Here is a 14,712-nt window from a genome sequence, read left to right as displayed (position 1 = left end):
ATAGAATGTATATTTCTGTCTCCGTGTCTTTTTTTGTAACTTAAGCTTTTGCCTAGAGGGAATCTCTATGTTTGAATCTAATTACCCTGTAAGGTATTCACCATCCTGATTTTACAGAGGTGATTCCTTTTTACTTCTATTAAAAGTCTTCTGGTAAGGAAACTGAATGCTTTTTCATTGTTCTCAGGTCCAAGGGTTTGGGTCTGTGGTCACCTATGCAAATTGGTGAGGATTTTTACCAAACCTTCCCCAGGAAGTGGGGTGCAAGTTTTGGGAGGATTTTGGGGGGAAAGACATGTCCAAACTACGTTTTTTTCAGGAACCCAGATAAAGTTTGGTGGTGGCAGTGGAAGTCCAAGGGCAAAGGGTAAAATAGTTTGTACCTTGGGGAAGTTTTAACCTTAGCTGGTAAAAGTAAGCTTAGGAGGTTTTCATACAGGTCCCCACATCTGTACCCTAGAGTTCAGAGCGGGGAAGGAACCTTGAGAGCAGTCAAAGGCCTTTTTGGCATCTAAAGAAACGACACCTCAGGATTCTTTAGAATCTCTCAAAGCAGCAGTAGTATCAGCTGACACAAATGATCCGAGGAGTGTCTGTTATGAAGGAAGCCTACCTGGTTTATGTGTGTCATGTGCGAGAGAACTTTGTCCAATTGCATAACAAGAGCTCTAGCTAAAATCTTAGTATCCCATTGATTAAAGAAATTGGCAGTACATAGTCCACAGTCTTTCCCAGGTTTAGGAATAACTGAAATTACAGATTCTCTTAGAGTTGGTGGGAGAATTTGCTCATTCTTGGCCACATTGAACATACTCAATAATCTAAGTGTTAAAGTTTTTGAGAACTTTTTGTAAAATTTAACAGGGACCCCATTTGCACCAGGAGTCTTTCAAACCTTCATTTCTTTTATAGCCTAAGACAGTTTCATAGCTTCCAGAAGGCCATCTCCCCAACAGAAGTTGGTCTAATGAAAGATATTACCTCACCCACCTTGCCTCTTTCGGACCAACACAGCTACAACAACACTGCACACAGCATGGAGAAATATTGATTACCACCTTCTTTATAACAACCGTTTACCTATTAAGACTGCTATCATGTCCTCCCTCAGTCGTCTCTTCTCTAGTCTAAACGTACACAGTTCTTCCAACCCTCCCTCACAGGACATGTTTTCTAAACCTGTTATCCTTTTTGTTGCTCTCTTCTGGACTCTCTCCAATTTGTCCATATCTTTCTTGAAGTGTGTGAGGATCCTGTCTCTTTAAGAGCTAGTCTGTGACTCATCTCTCTCTCTCTCTCCCCCCCTTTCCCCCGCCCCCTTAGCAGCTCTAATAAGTTGACACATTTACCCTGAGGAGTTAAGTTAAAGTGGAGCAGCTCCTCCTCCAAGTTAGACATGCTTTTACAGGCTGGATATTAACTTCAATAAAGAAACAGCTTCCTTGCACATGGGCTTATGATGCCTTCACCAGATCTCTAAAGAACACAACAGTGTGGTGCCCAAACATGAACACCATACCACAGGTAAGGCCTCACCAGTGCTAAGTAGAATGGAACAGTTCTCTCCCATGTCTTTCACACAACACTTCTGTTAATACATCCCAGAATGACATTTGCCTTTGTCATAAATATAAAGGGAAGGGTAAACCCCTTTAAAATCCCTCCTGGCCAGAGGAAAAATCCTCTCACCTGTTAAGGGTTAAGAAGCTAAAGGTAACCTCGCTGGCACCTGACCAAAATGACCAATGAAGAGACAAGAGACTTTCAAAAGCTGGGAGGAGGGAGAGAAACAAAGGGTCTGTGTCTGTCTGTGTGATGCTTTTGCCGGGGATAGAACAGGAATGGAGTCTTAGAACTTTTAGTAAGTAATCTAGCTAGCTATGTGTTAGATTATGATTTCTTTAAATGGCTGAGAGAAGAGCTGTGCTGAATAGAATGACTATTCCTGTCTGTGTGTCTTTTTTGTAACTTAAGGTTTTGCCTAGAGGGATTCTCTATGTTTTGAATCTAATTACCCTGGAAGGTATCTACCATCCTGATTTTACAGAGGGGATTTCTTTACTTCTATTAAAAGTCTTCTTGTAAGAAAACTGAATGCTTTTTCATTGTTCTCAGATCCAAGGGTTTGGGTCTGTGGTCACCTATGCAAATTGGTGAGGATTTTTACCAAACCTTCCCCAGGAAGTGGGGTGCAAGGGTTGGGAGGATTTTGGGGGGAAAGACGTGTCCAAACTACATTTCCCAGTAAACCCAGTTAGAGTTTGGTGGTGGTAGTGGAGATCCAGGGACAAAGGATAAAATTAATTTGTACCTTGGAGAAGTTTTAACCTAAGCTGGTGAAAGTAAGCTTAGGAGGTTTTCATGCAGGTCCCCACATCTGTACCACAGAGTTCAGAGTGGGGGAGGAACCTTGACATCTGTTCTGCCCAATCTTGTGAATCTAAACTCTTTGGAATTTTTCATTCTCTGAACATTTTTGATATTTTAGCTTTTTGTTCTAATTCTGAACAGAAACAAATTTTGAAATGTCAAAATTCACATTGGAATAAAAATTGCATTTTTGACCAGCTCTAGAAACAAGAGCACTACATCAACCCTGACACCGCTGAAGCACTGGGCCAGCTGAGCTCCCTGCAGTGCTCTGTGACGTGCCGTATACATTCGCAATCACTAGCTGCGTTGGTCAGTCGGCTGGCAAGTCTGTGCTCTACATTGTTCTAACGGTGCCATGGTGGAAGGTGGTACAAACATCCTCACTATCGCTCTCAAACAAACAACAGCCTAGCTGACAAAACCCCCATTACATACATATAAGGCTGTTTCATTTATAGTTCCGCATTACACATGCTTTTCAATGATCAAGGGATGGTGACCTAAGTTCATGCAGTTTGTGAGAGATCTGTTCCAATCTCTGACAGGCACTCGCTTCTCACATTCTATTATTCCTATTTCTCGGAATGGCTGCTGGACATCATACCATTTTATGCATTTACATTCTTCCTTTATCAAACTGCAAATGGTGTCCCAGAACATGTTAGGTTTTTTTTTTTACAAGTAATGCAAAAAATAAAGTCTGGGAAGTACCTCTGAGTCAGAAATATTGCCATTCAACACCTCGATATCGGGGTCCCTCCAATCCTCAGTGATCGATGGAATGTAATTGTCTGTTAAAGCATCCCAAACCCTGAAAGTAGAAAAACATGTTAATAGCTGTCAGGTGGGTCCAACCCTGCCTAAATGAAAGAAAGGCTCACCTCAAGAAAGAATGGTCTCAGCATGCTCTGTTCAAAACAGCCCTGAAACAACATTCATAGATTCATGGATTTTAAAGCCAGAAAGGATAAGTATGACCATTTACTCTGACCGCCTGCATAACACAGGCCAGAGAACCTCAGCCAATAATTTCTGCATCAAGCCCATAACTTCTGTTTGAGCTATAGCATATTTTTAGAAAGATATACAATCTTGATTTGAAAATTTCAGAGATTGAGAAACCAATAGTTGATTACCCTTGCTGTTAAAAAAAACTGTGTCTTATTTCTAGTCTGTATTTGTCTAGCTTCCACTTCCAACCATTGGACCTTGTTCTGCCTTTGTGTGCTAGTTTAGGGAGCCCTCTGCTCTCAGAAATCTCTTTCCCCTTGTAGACTGTGACTAAATCACCTCTTAACCTTCTCTTGGATAGACTAAATAGATTGATGTTCTTTAGTCTCCTACTACAACACAGGCTTTCCAGACCTCAGATTATTCTTATAGCTCTTTTTAGAACCCTTTCCAATTTTTCAACATTAGAGAGACAAGACCATGAAGGAAATGGAAATACCAGTGCACCACCTACTACATTCTGTGTGGCTGAGTGACCAAAGCAGCTCCTTCAGAACAAAGATTTAAATAGCCAAGAACTGGCCTCGCAAGCTGCAGCAATTAATGCAATCTCTGACTCCACTCCCTCTAGATCCAGCCAAAAATCAGCTACGGAGAAGAGGATTTTTAAGTATTAAGAGTTTTCCAGCACAGGTGAAACTATTACAGAGAGCTCTCTTTAGTCAAATGGACCGGTAGTTACAGTCTGCTAAAAAAAGGAATGAGGGGGAAAAATAGCACTTTAGACCAAACAAAATGGCTGCAGCCAGACCCCAGGTCCAAGGCACTGAAGCAACAGAATCAACAACTACCACTACCTCCATAATGGCAATAGGGATAGTCGACGTTACTGGTGAAAATATGACGATTGTGATAGGGAAAGAATGGGAAATAGACAGTGTGTTCCTCGCTGCAAGGTATTCTGGATGGCCAGCAACAATGACAAATGGACTGAACTTCAAGGGGAGCTGAGATAGGGAATGGCTGTGGCTCACCCCAACCCCCAGACAGCTCTCTGAATTCTGGCTTTCCTCCTTGCTATCTACTTTTGCAAACTAATGTAAATTGAAAACACAGTAGGCCACCCCCCTCCAGCAGATAATGATTGACCCTGCTCTATTGTAATTAGACTGCTTATCTATAAGAACAGACAAGCAATTTCAAAGGTAATTTAAGAAGAAAGAGGAGGGTCCCTTTTGCCTGTGTCTTGTCTGGAGATCTAGCTACACATGGGCTATGTGCATAAAGGAGGAGGAGGAGGCTCACTGAGACATGAGAACATGCACAGCACAGTTAGAACTTTCAGAAAATGAATGGGGAAGTGTTTAACAAGTACCACTGGGCACGTATAAATGGTGATGTTGTGAGAGTTATAACAGACAAATCTGGACAGATTTTCAAGAGCGCAACACGTGTGACCTAAGAACTGTCCCTTGCCAAATTTCAAACATCTGCTAAAAACAAATGGAGGCAAGAGACCTGTCCATGGAAATGGTTGGGAAAATATTTAACATTGACAAAACAACTTACTCTTCAATAATCTTGTTTTCAGAAACAACTGAATCATTTTTTGCTGAAACATTCAAAAAAACTCAATCTTGGCACAGACCCAGAGTAGAAATTTTCAGCCTGAAGCATTCAAGTTTGGCCAAGTTATAAGTAAATGAAAACAGAGGTTTCAACAAAAAGTGCTAGACAACTTTATCTACTGCTATTGCTACCGTAATAATACCAAGAGGTAAATAGTGGTTTGCTGTGACCAGTGTTCAACATATTTATAAATCAGGTGTTCTCAAACTGGGGGTCGGACCCTCTCAGAGGGTCACCAGGTTATTACATGGGGGGTCGCGAGCTGGCAGCCTCCACCCCAAACCCCGCTTTGCCGCCAGCATTTATAAAGGTGTTAAATATATAAAAAAGCATTTTTAATTTATTAGGGGGGTCACACTCAGAGGCTTGCTATGTGAAAGGGGTCACCAGTACAAAAGTTTGAGAACCACTGTTATAAATGATCTGGAAAAAGGGGTAAACAGTGAGATGGCAAAGTTTGCACACAATACAAAATTACTCAAGATAGTTAAGTCCAAAACAGACTGTGAAGAGTTATCCTGAAGGACGACCCATCACTCTCACAAATCTTGGGAGACAGGCCAGTCCTTGCCTACAGACAGCCCCCCCCACCTGAAGCAAATACTCACCAGCAACCACACACCACACAACAGAACCACTAACCCAGGAACCTATCCTTGCAACAAAGCCCGTTGCTAACTGGGTCCACATATCTATTCAGGGGACACCATCATAGGGCCTAATCACATCAGCCCCACTATCAGAGGCTCGTTCACCTGCACATCCACCAATGTGATATATGCCATCATGTGCCAGCAATGCCCCTCTGCCATGTACATTGGTCAAACTGGACTGTCTCTACGTAAAAGAATAAATGGACACAAATCAGATGTCAAGAATTATAACATTCATAAACCAGTCGGAGAACACTTCAATCTCTCTGGTCACTTGATTTCTGACCTAAAAGTGACTATTCTTCAACAAAAAAACTTCAAAACCAGACTCCAACGAGAGACTGCTGAATTGGAATTAATTTGCAAATTGGATACAATTAACTTAGGCTTGAATAGAGACTGGGAGTGGTTGAATCATTATACAAAGTAAAATATTTCCCCTTGTTTATTCCTCCCCCACACACACACACACACACTGTTCCTCAGATGTTCTTGTTATCTCCTGGAAATGGCCCACCTTGATTATCACTTCAAAAGGTTTTCTCTCCCCCCACCCCACTCTCCTGCTGGTAACAGCTCATCTTAAGTGATCACTCTCCTTACAATGTGTATGATAAACACCCATTTTTTCATGGTCTGTGTGTATATAAATCTCCTCACTCTATTTTCCATTTTATGCAACCGATGAAGTGAGCTGTAGCTCAAGAAAGCTCATGCTCAAATAAATTGGTTAGTCTCTAAGGTGCCACAAGTACTCCTTTTCTTAAAGTTAAAAGTTATTTCTATGAGAAAGGTTAATGGTTCATAGGTAGTGCACTGCAATGATAAGGTGCTTCTGGAGGCTTTGAGGTCTACTTATTGCTAGTAAATATTTATATCACAGTGGCACCAATCACAGAATCGAGCTGCACTGTGCTAAGAGATGTAAAGACAGTTACCGTTCTGTGGTTTGCTGTGGAAGTGCTATCTTAATTCTGAACTTCTGGGTTTCTAACATGTTTTTAACTCTAAAACTCCTGAAAGGCAACGCAGATTAAAACATTAATGTGTATGACGGATCCACAGGGTACAACATGAATGGCGGGAAAACTTTGCCCCCTTAACTCTCCAGCCTGAGCTTTCTCTCACAATGTTATGCTGGTGAGAAGCCAAACCCCTCCAGGTGCCTGTTCTCACACAGCCTTTACCATACAGAGACAAACTCAGTGAAGTTGTATGAATGCTCTCCAAGCCACTCATGAACTGTATACAGGGAGATGCCAGCATATTTCCCCCAGACTCAATCTTGTACTCCAGAAATGTCCTGTCTTACACTGCTCAAGACTTCTCATGAACAGTACAAGTTCACTAATTAGTTTGCCACTTTGCCAAAAGATAGTGGACATGTACCAGCTTTTGTAATCTGACCAGATTCCCCAAGCACTTTAGACAAACTCACTGGTTAAAATAAAACATTAAAATAAGATTATTAACAAAAGAAAGAAAGATCGATTTAAATGATTATAAGTGTTAGGCACAGAGGTCAGAGATTGTTATATAAGAAATAATAAATAAAATTTCAGTCTAAATCCTGAACTTTATCAGACTAAGCAAGATTTGCATGAAAACAGTTTTTCTCACCCTACTCTCACAATTCTTAATATATAGGCTGAATTTCCTTCTCAGCCTGGGACCAGTCTCCTCAGTCCAAAGTCTTTATCTTCCCAGTGATCTTGTTGCCTTCAGAGTAGGTGGGGGAAGAGAGATGTGGTCTCATGATGCCACTGTCCCTTATTTTATACTCTCAATTCATGTCCCAGGAAAGATACTGGCCCAGACATGTCCTGGTGGACCTTCCTGAGTCACAGAGATGAGCAATCCCCAGTGTGTGGTGCTTGCACAGCTGTCTTCTATTGAATTATAAGTCTCTTATTTACAATTCCCCTGCTGGTCAGTGGTCATTTATCACCTGCCTGGGTGTGGGTCACAACCCTTGTTGCCATGTGAGAGCCAGACGTGGGCGTCTCCCAGACTCACAACATATTTAAATAACAACCATACAGCAAAAGCCTATAACTTCATGCACAATAACGATATACATATTTTGACAGAATAATGAGTTTCAGCAGTCATGACCATTCATATGATACCTTACATGGCATCCTTTGTATGACATATCACAACTATATACAAATGACAACTATGGGGGTTAGACAAGGTGCTGTTTTGAGGTACATTGCATCACAGTGTGCATGTACCTTTGCATTGCCTTAGCAACATTTTCTGTGTGGGAAATTCCTTCATTTTTTTAAGATCCTAATATACAACTGGGCAGTGCAGGGGCTTTGTGGAGTATTCTTTAGTGCATTTCATAAGAGTCACAGGAGGAGAGCCCCTTGTACTTCCACCACATCCATCAAGATCTATCCAGGTCTTAAAGACTGACCCACTGACCAAACTGGGGACGAGGGACAACAAAATGATCCCAGGAAAACTCTGCACAGGAACCTCACATTTCCTCTCTCCTCTTCTGTGGATTTTAACATGGGAGGGCAAGATCTGCACATTAACATTTTCTTTAACTGGAGCTCATTTCTGAAGCTTTTTTCCACATTAGCGGGGTTTTGTTTGTTTTTACATATTGTTTGTAATTGTTTTGGTACCACACAGAAATTGTGAGCTGTTTTCCCTGTTGAACCCAGATGGAGCAAATAATAGATGTGCTAGCAGAAATCAAAGCTGTCCAAGAGACACTGAAAGCTGCCAAAAGTAACTAAAACAAGACCTAAAACAAGAGCTAGAGACTTTGAAACATCTAGAGGTTGCCCAGAAAGGACGGAGGAGATGACCTGAGGTCAGAAATAGGAACAGTTTGGGGCAGCAGCTACAAAGTGTCCAGGCATATTTGGAAGCCCAGCTACAAGAATCCCAGTCTGGACAGGCAAGATGGATTGATGAGGTGACCGTCAACCTCATTACCAAGGACCAAAAGGTTTTCCAGGAAATAGTGATGAACAAGAAACCTTTGGCCAATTCAGAACTTGCTTAGAGAGATGGGCTTAAGGAACTTAAAATTCACCTTGAGAAGGAACTCCAAGGGTCACCAACCACTGTGGGAGTCAGCCACCTGGACGAGAAATTGGGCCAGTAAAAGAACTTAAGTAAGACAGGACAACACTTTTCTACCTCATTGGTAGCTCACAGAACCCCAGAGGATAGAGGGGAGATTGTCTAAGCTTGAGTAATATAATACAATACAAAATAATAACAATAAATTATACAAAAGTCCCATTATCTTTGAGTGGAAAACTCCCTGGAAGGTTTATTTGATTCAGTTTAACATCACTCTGGAATTTGAGCAAGAAGTCTGCATAGCAGGAAGAGTGGATGGGCTAATAATTGGTTTAATGCACAGATTTTAAAACGAGATGGGACATTATATAGTCTGACTTCCTGTAAAGCACAAGCCATAGAATTTCATGTAGTTACTCCTGTATTGAGCCTAATAACTTGTGTTTGGCTAAAGTATATCTTCCAGAAAGGCATCCTGTCTTGATCTGAAGATTTAAAGAGATGAAGAATCCACCACCTTATTTGGTAGTATGGTACAGTAATTAATAACTCTCATTGTTAACATTTTGTATTTCTAATTTGATTTTGTCTCATTTCAGCCATGATCTTCTGAGGCCTGAAGATCATGAACATAGAGGACCCGGGGAACTATAGACCAGTCAGCCTAACTTTGATACCTGGAAAGATATTGGAACAAATTTTTGAACAACCAATTTGTAAGCCCCTAGAGGATAACCAGGTGATAAGTAATAGCCAAAATGGGATTTGTTAAGAACAAATAATGCCAAACCAACCTAATTTCCTTCTTTGACAGGGTTACAGACAAGTGGATGTGGGAAAGCAGTAAACATGATACCTTTACAGTCCCACATTAGCAAGATAAGGTGAGTGAGGTAATATTTTGGATTGGATCAATCTCTGTTGGTGAAAGAAAGACGCTTCCGTGTTTGCAGAGCTCTTCTTCAGTCTAGAAAAGGTACTCACAGTGTTACTGCTAAATACAAGGTGAAACAGGTTGTAGTTAACAACACAAGTAGTTAACACACATTGTAAGAGATCATTCAAGATGAAGTGTTGAGTTAACACATCTGCAGGAGGGCAGAGTTACTGAGTTACAGATTGTTGTAATAAGCCAGAAATCCAGTGTCTTTATTAAGTCTATAATTGTTAGTGTCTAGCAAAGTTAGGAATTTAAGCTGCCAGTCTTGTCTTTTGAAGGAGTACTGCAGATTTCCTTTGAGGATGAGGACTGAGAGGTCAGATATGGCATGACCATTTTGTGAAAAGTGTTCACCCAAGGGCAACACGGTGTTTTTGTCTTTTTTCATTTTTCTGTGTGAGTTCATTTGAGAGTGTAGTGATTGTCTCATTTCAATCACACAGTTGTTATTGTGGCATTTAGGATGGATGAGGATGAAGAACACCGAATGTTGTGATAGGCATGTGTAGGACCTATGGACTTGAAAGATGTGTTGTCTGTGGTATTGACAATTGTAGCAGTGGAGCTATGCCTATAAGTTTTGCATCTGTTGTTATCACAGGGTCTGGTGCCACTTTGCTTTGGTGGTCCTGTTTTGTGGAGAGCCTGCTTCTGATGATGAGCTTGGCAAGGTTGGGTGGGGCTGTTTAATGATACTATGTATAGGTTTTGCTGTGGGGTGGTATGGGGAAGGGATAGCTCAGTGGTTTGAGCATTGGCCTGCTAAACCCAGGGTTGTGAGTTCAATCCTTGAGGGGGCCATTTAGGGATCTGGGGCAAAAATTGGGGATTGGTCCTGCTTTGAACAGAGGCTTGGACTAGATGACCTCCTGAGGTCCCTTCCAACCCTGCTATTCTATGTGACAACTAGGGGTGTGTGGTTAGGTTTTTTTCATATTGAAGCAGATTCTTTGGGGGTATTTGGGGGGCCCATTCCATGATGCTATCTATTTGTCCCTTGTTTTGTGAAGACAGTTTTAAGTGTGTTAAGGTGTGTACCCTGGACTTTCTCCTCAGAGCATATTCTGTGGTATGTGAGTGCCTGGCTGTAGCTAACAGATTTCTTGGTGTGTTTGGGGTGGTTGCTGGATCTGTGAAGATAAGCATGGTGATTCATGAGTTTCTTGTGTATAGCTGATTCTACTGTTGAAGTTGATTGTGATGTACAGGAAATTGATACTTGTGTGGGAATGTTCGAGACAGAGTTTGACAATTGGGTGATGATTGCTGAAGTTGTGGTAGAAATCTGTGAGGAAATTTAGGTTGTCTGTCCAGAGGATGAAAATATCATTGATGTATCTCAGGTATATCACTGGGTCTGACTGATGGAGTTCCTGAAGGAGATTGGGTACATGTCTGTTGCTGGCCGGCTCCTGCAAATGGTTAGCTGGGCCATATCCTTCCCAATCCATTAGATACATGTGTTGTCCTTGGAGTAGCTTAGAATCCAGAATATGTCTCACAATGTATTCTTCCTGCCCCTGAACCACGGGAGCGGGAGGGCGGTGAAGGTGGTTGGTTGTGTCCAGAAGGGAGTTATCCATATATTTCTTCAACAAGGAAGCATGGAATACTGGATTTTCATGGTATGAGGTAACTGGAGCTTGATCTGTTGAGTGATCCAGATTGGTCCAATGTAATGATGGTCTCGTTTCCTCATGAATCGGGCAGCATCCAAGTGTTGAGTCAAGAGCCATACATTGTCTCCGATTACCATGGGAGGAGGTCCTGTTGATGGAGGTCAGCATATCATTTGTAGCTCTCCTTGGCTGAGTTTAAGTGTAATTTTAATTCCTCCTGGATGTGGTAGAGATGTTGAATCAAATCAGAGGCTCCGAGTACTTGGGAGAGTGGCAGTATGGATGGATGGAAACTGGGGTGGAAGCCATAATTGGCATAGAAGGGACTTTGGTGAGATGATCTTTGATTGGACTGAGTGTAGGCAAATTCAGCAAAAGATAGAACTCAGAATCAATCATTTGATGGTAGTTGTAATAAACATACAGCTAAGGGTAGCCTAGAATTCCTCCTTACCTGTAAGGGGTTAAGAAGCTCAAATAACCTGGTTGGCACCTGACCAAAAGGACCAATGGGGAAATAAGATACTTTCAAATCGGAAGGGGGGGAGGGAGGCTTTGTTTGTGCTCTGTGTTGTGTGTTCTCTGGGGAAGCAGAGAAGCATCAGGTCAGAAAACTCCTCCTAAAATTATCCTAAAATGAGTCTCAATATTGCAAAAAGAGTAAGTAAATAAGGCAAGCCACGTTAGATTATCTTTTGTTTTGAGCTTGTGAATTTTCCCAGTGCTAAGAGGGAGGTTTATCCCTGGGGGTTTTTTTGTATCTTTAAAGTTTTGCCTAGAGGGGAATCTTCTGTGTTTTGAATCTGATTACCCTGTAAAGTTACCTTCCATCCTGATTTTACAGAAGCGTTTCTTTTACTTTTTTTTCTCTTTATAATAAAGTTCTGTTTTTAAAGAATATTTGGTTGGTAGATTATTCTCAAGCCTCCCCAGGAAAGAGGGCGAAGGGGCTTGGGGGGGATATTTTAGGGAAACAGGAACTCCAAGTGGATCTTTTCCTGAATCTTCATATAACTCACTTGGTGGTGGCAGCAGTACCCATCCAAGGACAAGGAAGGATTTGTGCCTTGGGGAAGTTTTTAACCTAAGCTGGTAGAAATAAGCTTAGGGGTCTTTCATGCAGGTCCCCACATCTGTACCCTAGAGTTCAGCGTGGGGAGGGAACCCTGACAGTAGTTGATAAAGCAGCAGAGATATTGTTCTAGAATTTGATTTACCCATTCTGATTGTCCGTCTGTCTGTGGGTGGTAAGCAGAGGAAATGCATAGGGTGACTTCCAGGAGTTTGAACAATTCTGTCGAAAAATGGGAGACAAATTGTGACCCACAATCAAATGTAATATCGGCTGGTAACCCATGGAGCTTGAAGATCTGGACACAAAACAAATGAGCCATTGCTTCTGCAGTATGGATCTTCTGACAAGGCACAAAGTGCACAATTTTGACAATAGCCAATATAGCTGTGCAACCCTGAGAGTTGGAGAGATCAGTGATTAATTCCATTGAGATAGATGCCCAGGGTGGGAGTGGGGTCGAAGTAGGATGAAGGCACTTTAAAGTTTGGCACAGGGGGTCTTTGTCTGGCCAAAAGTCTCATGGGAAGCAATGTAAGATTTGATGGATAAGAATAGTTTTGGCCACCAACAGTTGTGAGAGATCAACTTCACGTCTTCCAGCACCTAAAGTGGCCTGCCAGCATGAAATCATGGCACAGCTGGAGTATGGCTAGATGAGATGGTCCATCAGGGACATAAATGTGATCCCTGAACCAGAGTACTTCATTTTTGACTCATAATTTCATGTCAGAATTGGCTGACACCGATGTCATTGCGAGTGGATCATGGGCAGAGAGGACTTTACAAGAGCCAAAAGATTGGTGTTTGGCCAGAGCGTTTACAAAATGGCAGGAACTGAATATAGTGGCAGGTCTGGGAGTTTAGCCCCCTTACCGAGGTACTCCTCCTTGCAGGATAACACACTGGGTTTGCCATATTGGTTTCCGGATCTGTAAGTCTGGGTGAAGGTGAATCTAGGTTGACGTTGGTTGCAGGCTGTGGCACTTTGGAGATGTTCCAGGTTTTATGATATGTGAACACCTTGACTGGAAAACATATACCTTCTAGATCGGGGTGGCCAATCTGAATCTCATAAGGAGCCAGAATTTACCAACGTACATTGCCAAAGAGCCACAGCAATATGTCAGCAACACCCCCATCAGCTCCCCCATCCTGCTCCCAGCGCCTCCCACCCACCGGCAGCCCTGCCGATCAGCACCTCCCCCTCCCTCCCTGCACCTCCCGATCAGCTGTTTTACGTGCAGGAGGCTGGGGGGGAGGGGAAGGAGCGAGGGCACGGCAGGCTCAGACAAGGGGGCGGGAAGGGGTGGTGTGGGGTTAGGGCCTGGGGCAGAGCCAGGGGTTGAGCAGTGAGCACCCTCCAGCACATTGGAAAGTTGGCGCCTGTAGCTTGAGCCCCGGAGTCGGTGCCTAGACAAGGAGACGCATATTAAGTTCTGAAGAACTCCGGAGCCACAGGTTGGCCACTCCTGTTCTAGATGGTGATGCCACTTCTGAAATGCAGCCTTGATGGCCAGTAACTCCTTAGCATAGATTTCATCATTTGTTCCTAGGGTGTCAATTTCTTTGAATAGAAGGTGCGAGGCTGGAGGTCATTTGTGGGCCCATGTTGTTGTGATAGCACTGACCCAATTGTTTAGGCAAATGAATCTGCTGTGATGACAAAGGGTTGTGAAGGATCTGGGTGTACTAGGATGGGGGCAGAGGTAAAGGCTTTCTTCAGCCAATCAAAAGCCAACTGGGCTTCTGCTGTCCAGGAGAAAGTGGATGTCAGGAGACCGGATTGTAGGTGGTCATACCTAGTGGTAGAAGTGGGAGTCAGGTCTAGTGGTCAGAATCTGAATGCAAGAGCCAGGGGCCGAGACAGGGCCAGAACCAGGAAGCAAGGCCAAACATCAGAACTAGCATCAGAGTCCAAATGCCAGAGCCAAGGGTGAAGACAGAATTGGAATCAGATATCAGAGCCAAGGTTCAGAGCTATATTACCAGAAGTCAGGGAAGGCAGAAGCAGAGCTGGTTCTGAGACGGAAGCAAGGCTGGGACAGGATGGGAACAAGACTGGGGGCAGGGCTGGATCTGGGCTGATTCTGTAGAGAAGCAGAACAGGAGCAATGCTTGGTGAGAGATAAGCACATAGAGGCAGAGAGTCCACAGGCATGTGCTTTAAGCAGCCAGCGAGCTACCCCTGCTGCTGAACTTAAGAACGAGCCTACTAGCTTCCTCAGCCAATCAGACAGTGTGGTTCATCAAGCAGCCTAGTTGGCTTGTTAGGGTATCAGGAATACTGAGCGGGCACAGATGCAGGCTTTACTCCTGACAGTGGAATTCTTCCATGGCACCTGGATAACAGAAAATACCACTTGCGAGAATCCTTGAATGAACTGTCTATAGAAATTGGTGAATCCTAGGAAGCACTGGACA

General features: G+C 42.9%; 1 protein-coding gene across 5 annotated transcripts in view; it reads right to left on the bottom strand.

Annotated features, from left to right (window-relative positions):
• FEZ1 (fasciculation and elongation protein zeta 1) overlaps positions 1–14,712 on the bottom strand; it is a 165,746-nt gene that overhangs the window by 107,067 nt on the left and 43,967 nt on the right. For all 5 annotated transcript variants that reach the window (XM_073320722.2, XM_073320721.2, XM_073320719.2 and 2 more), the window contains exon 3: positions 3,085–3,184. In XM_073320722.2, coding sequence (XP_073176823.1) covers positions 3,085–3,184 — 100 coding nt within the window. The remainder of the gene's footprint in view (positions 1–3,084; positions 3,185–14,712) is intronic.

This window comes from Lepidochelys kempii, chromosome 22, assembly GCF_965140285.1.
Source record: "Lepidochelys kempii isolate rLepKem1 chromosome 22, rLepKem1.hap1, whole genome shotgun sequence".
Lineage (NCBI taxonomy): Eukaryota > Metazoa > Chordata > Testudines > Cheloniidae > Lepidochelys > Lepidochelys kempii.
The sequence above is the reverse complement of the archived record's forward strand: the minus strand, read 5'-3'. Positions and strand labels throughout refer to the sequence as shown.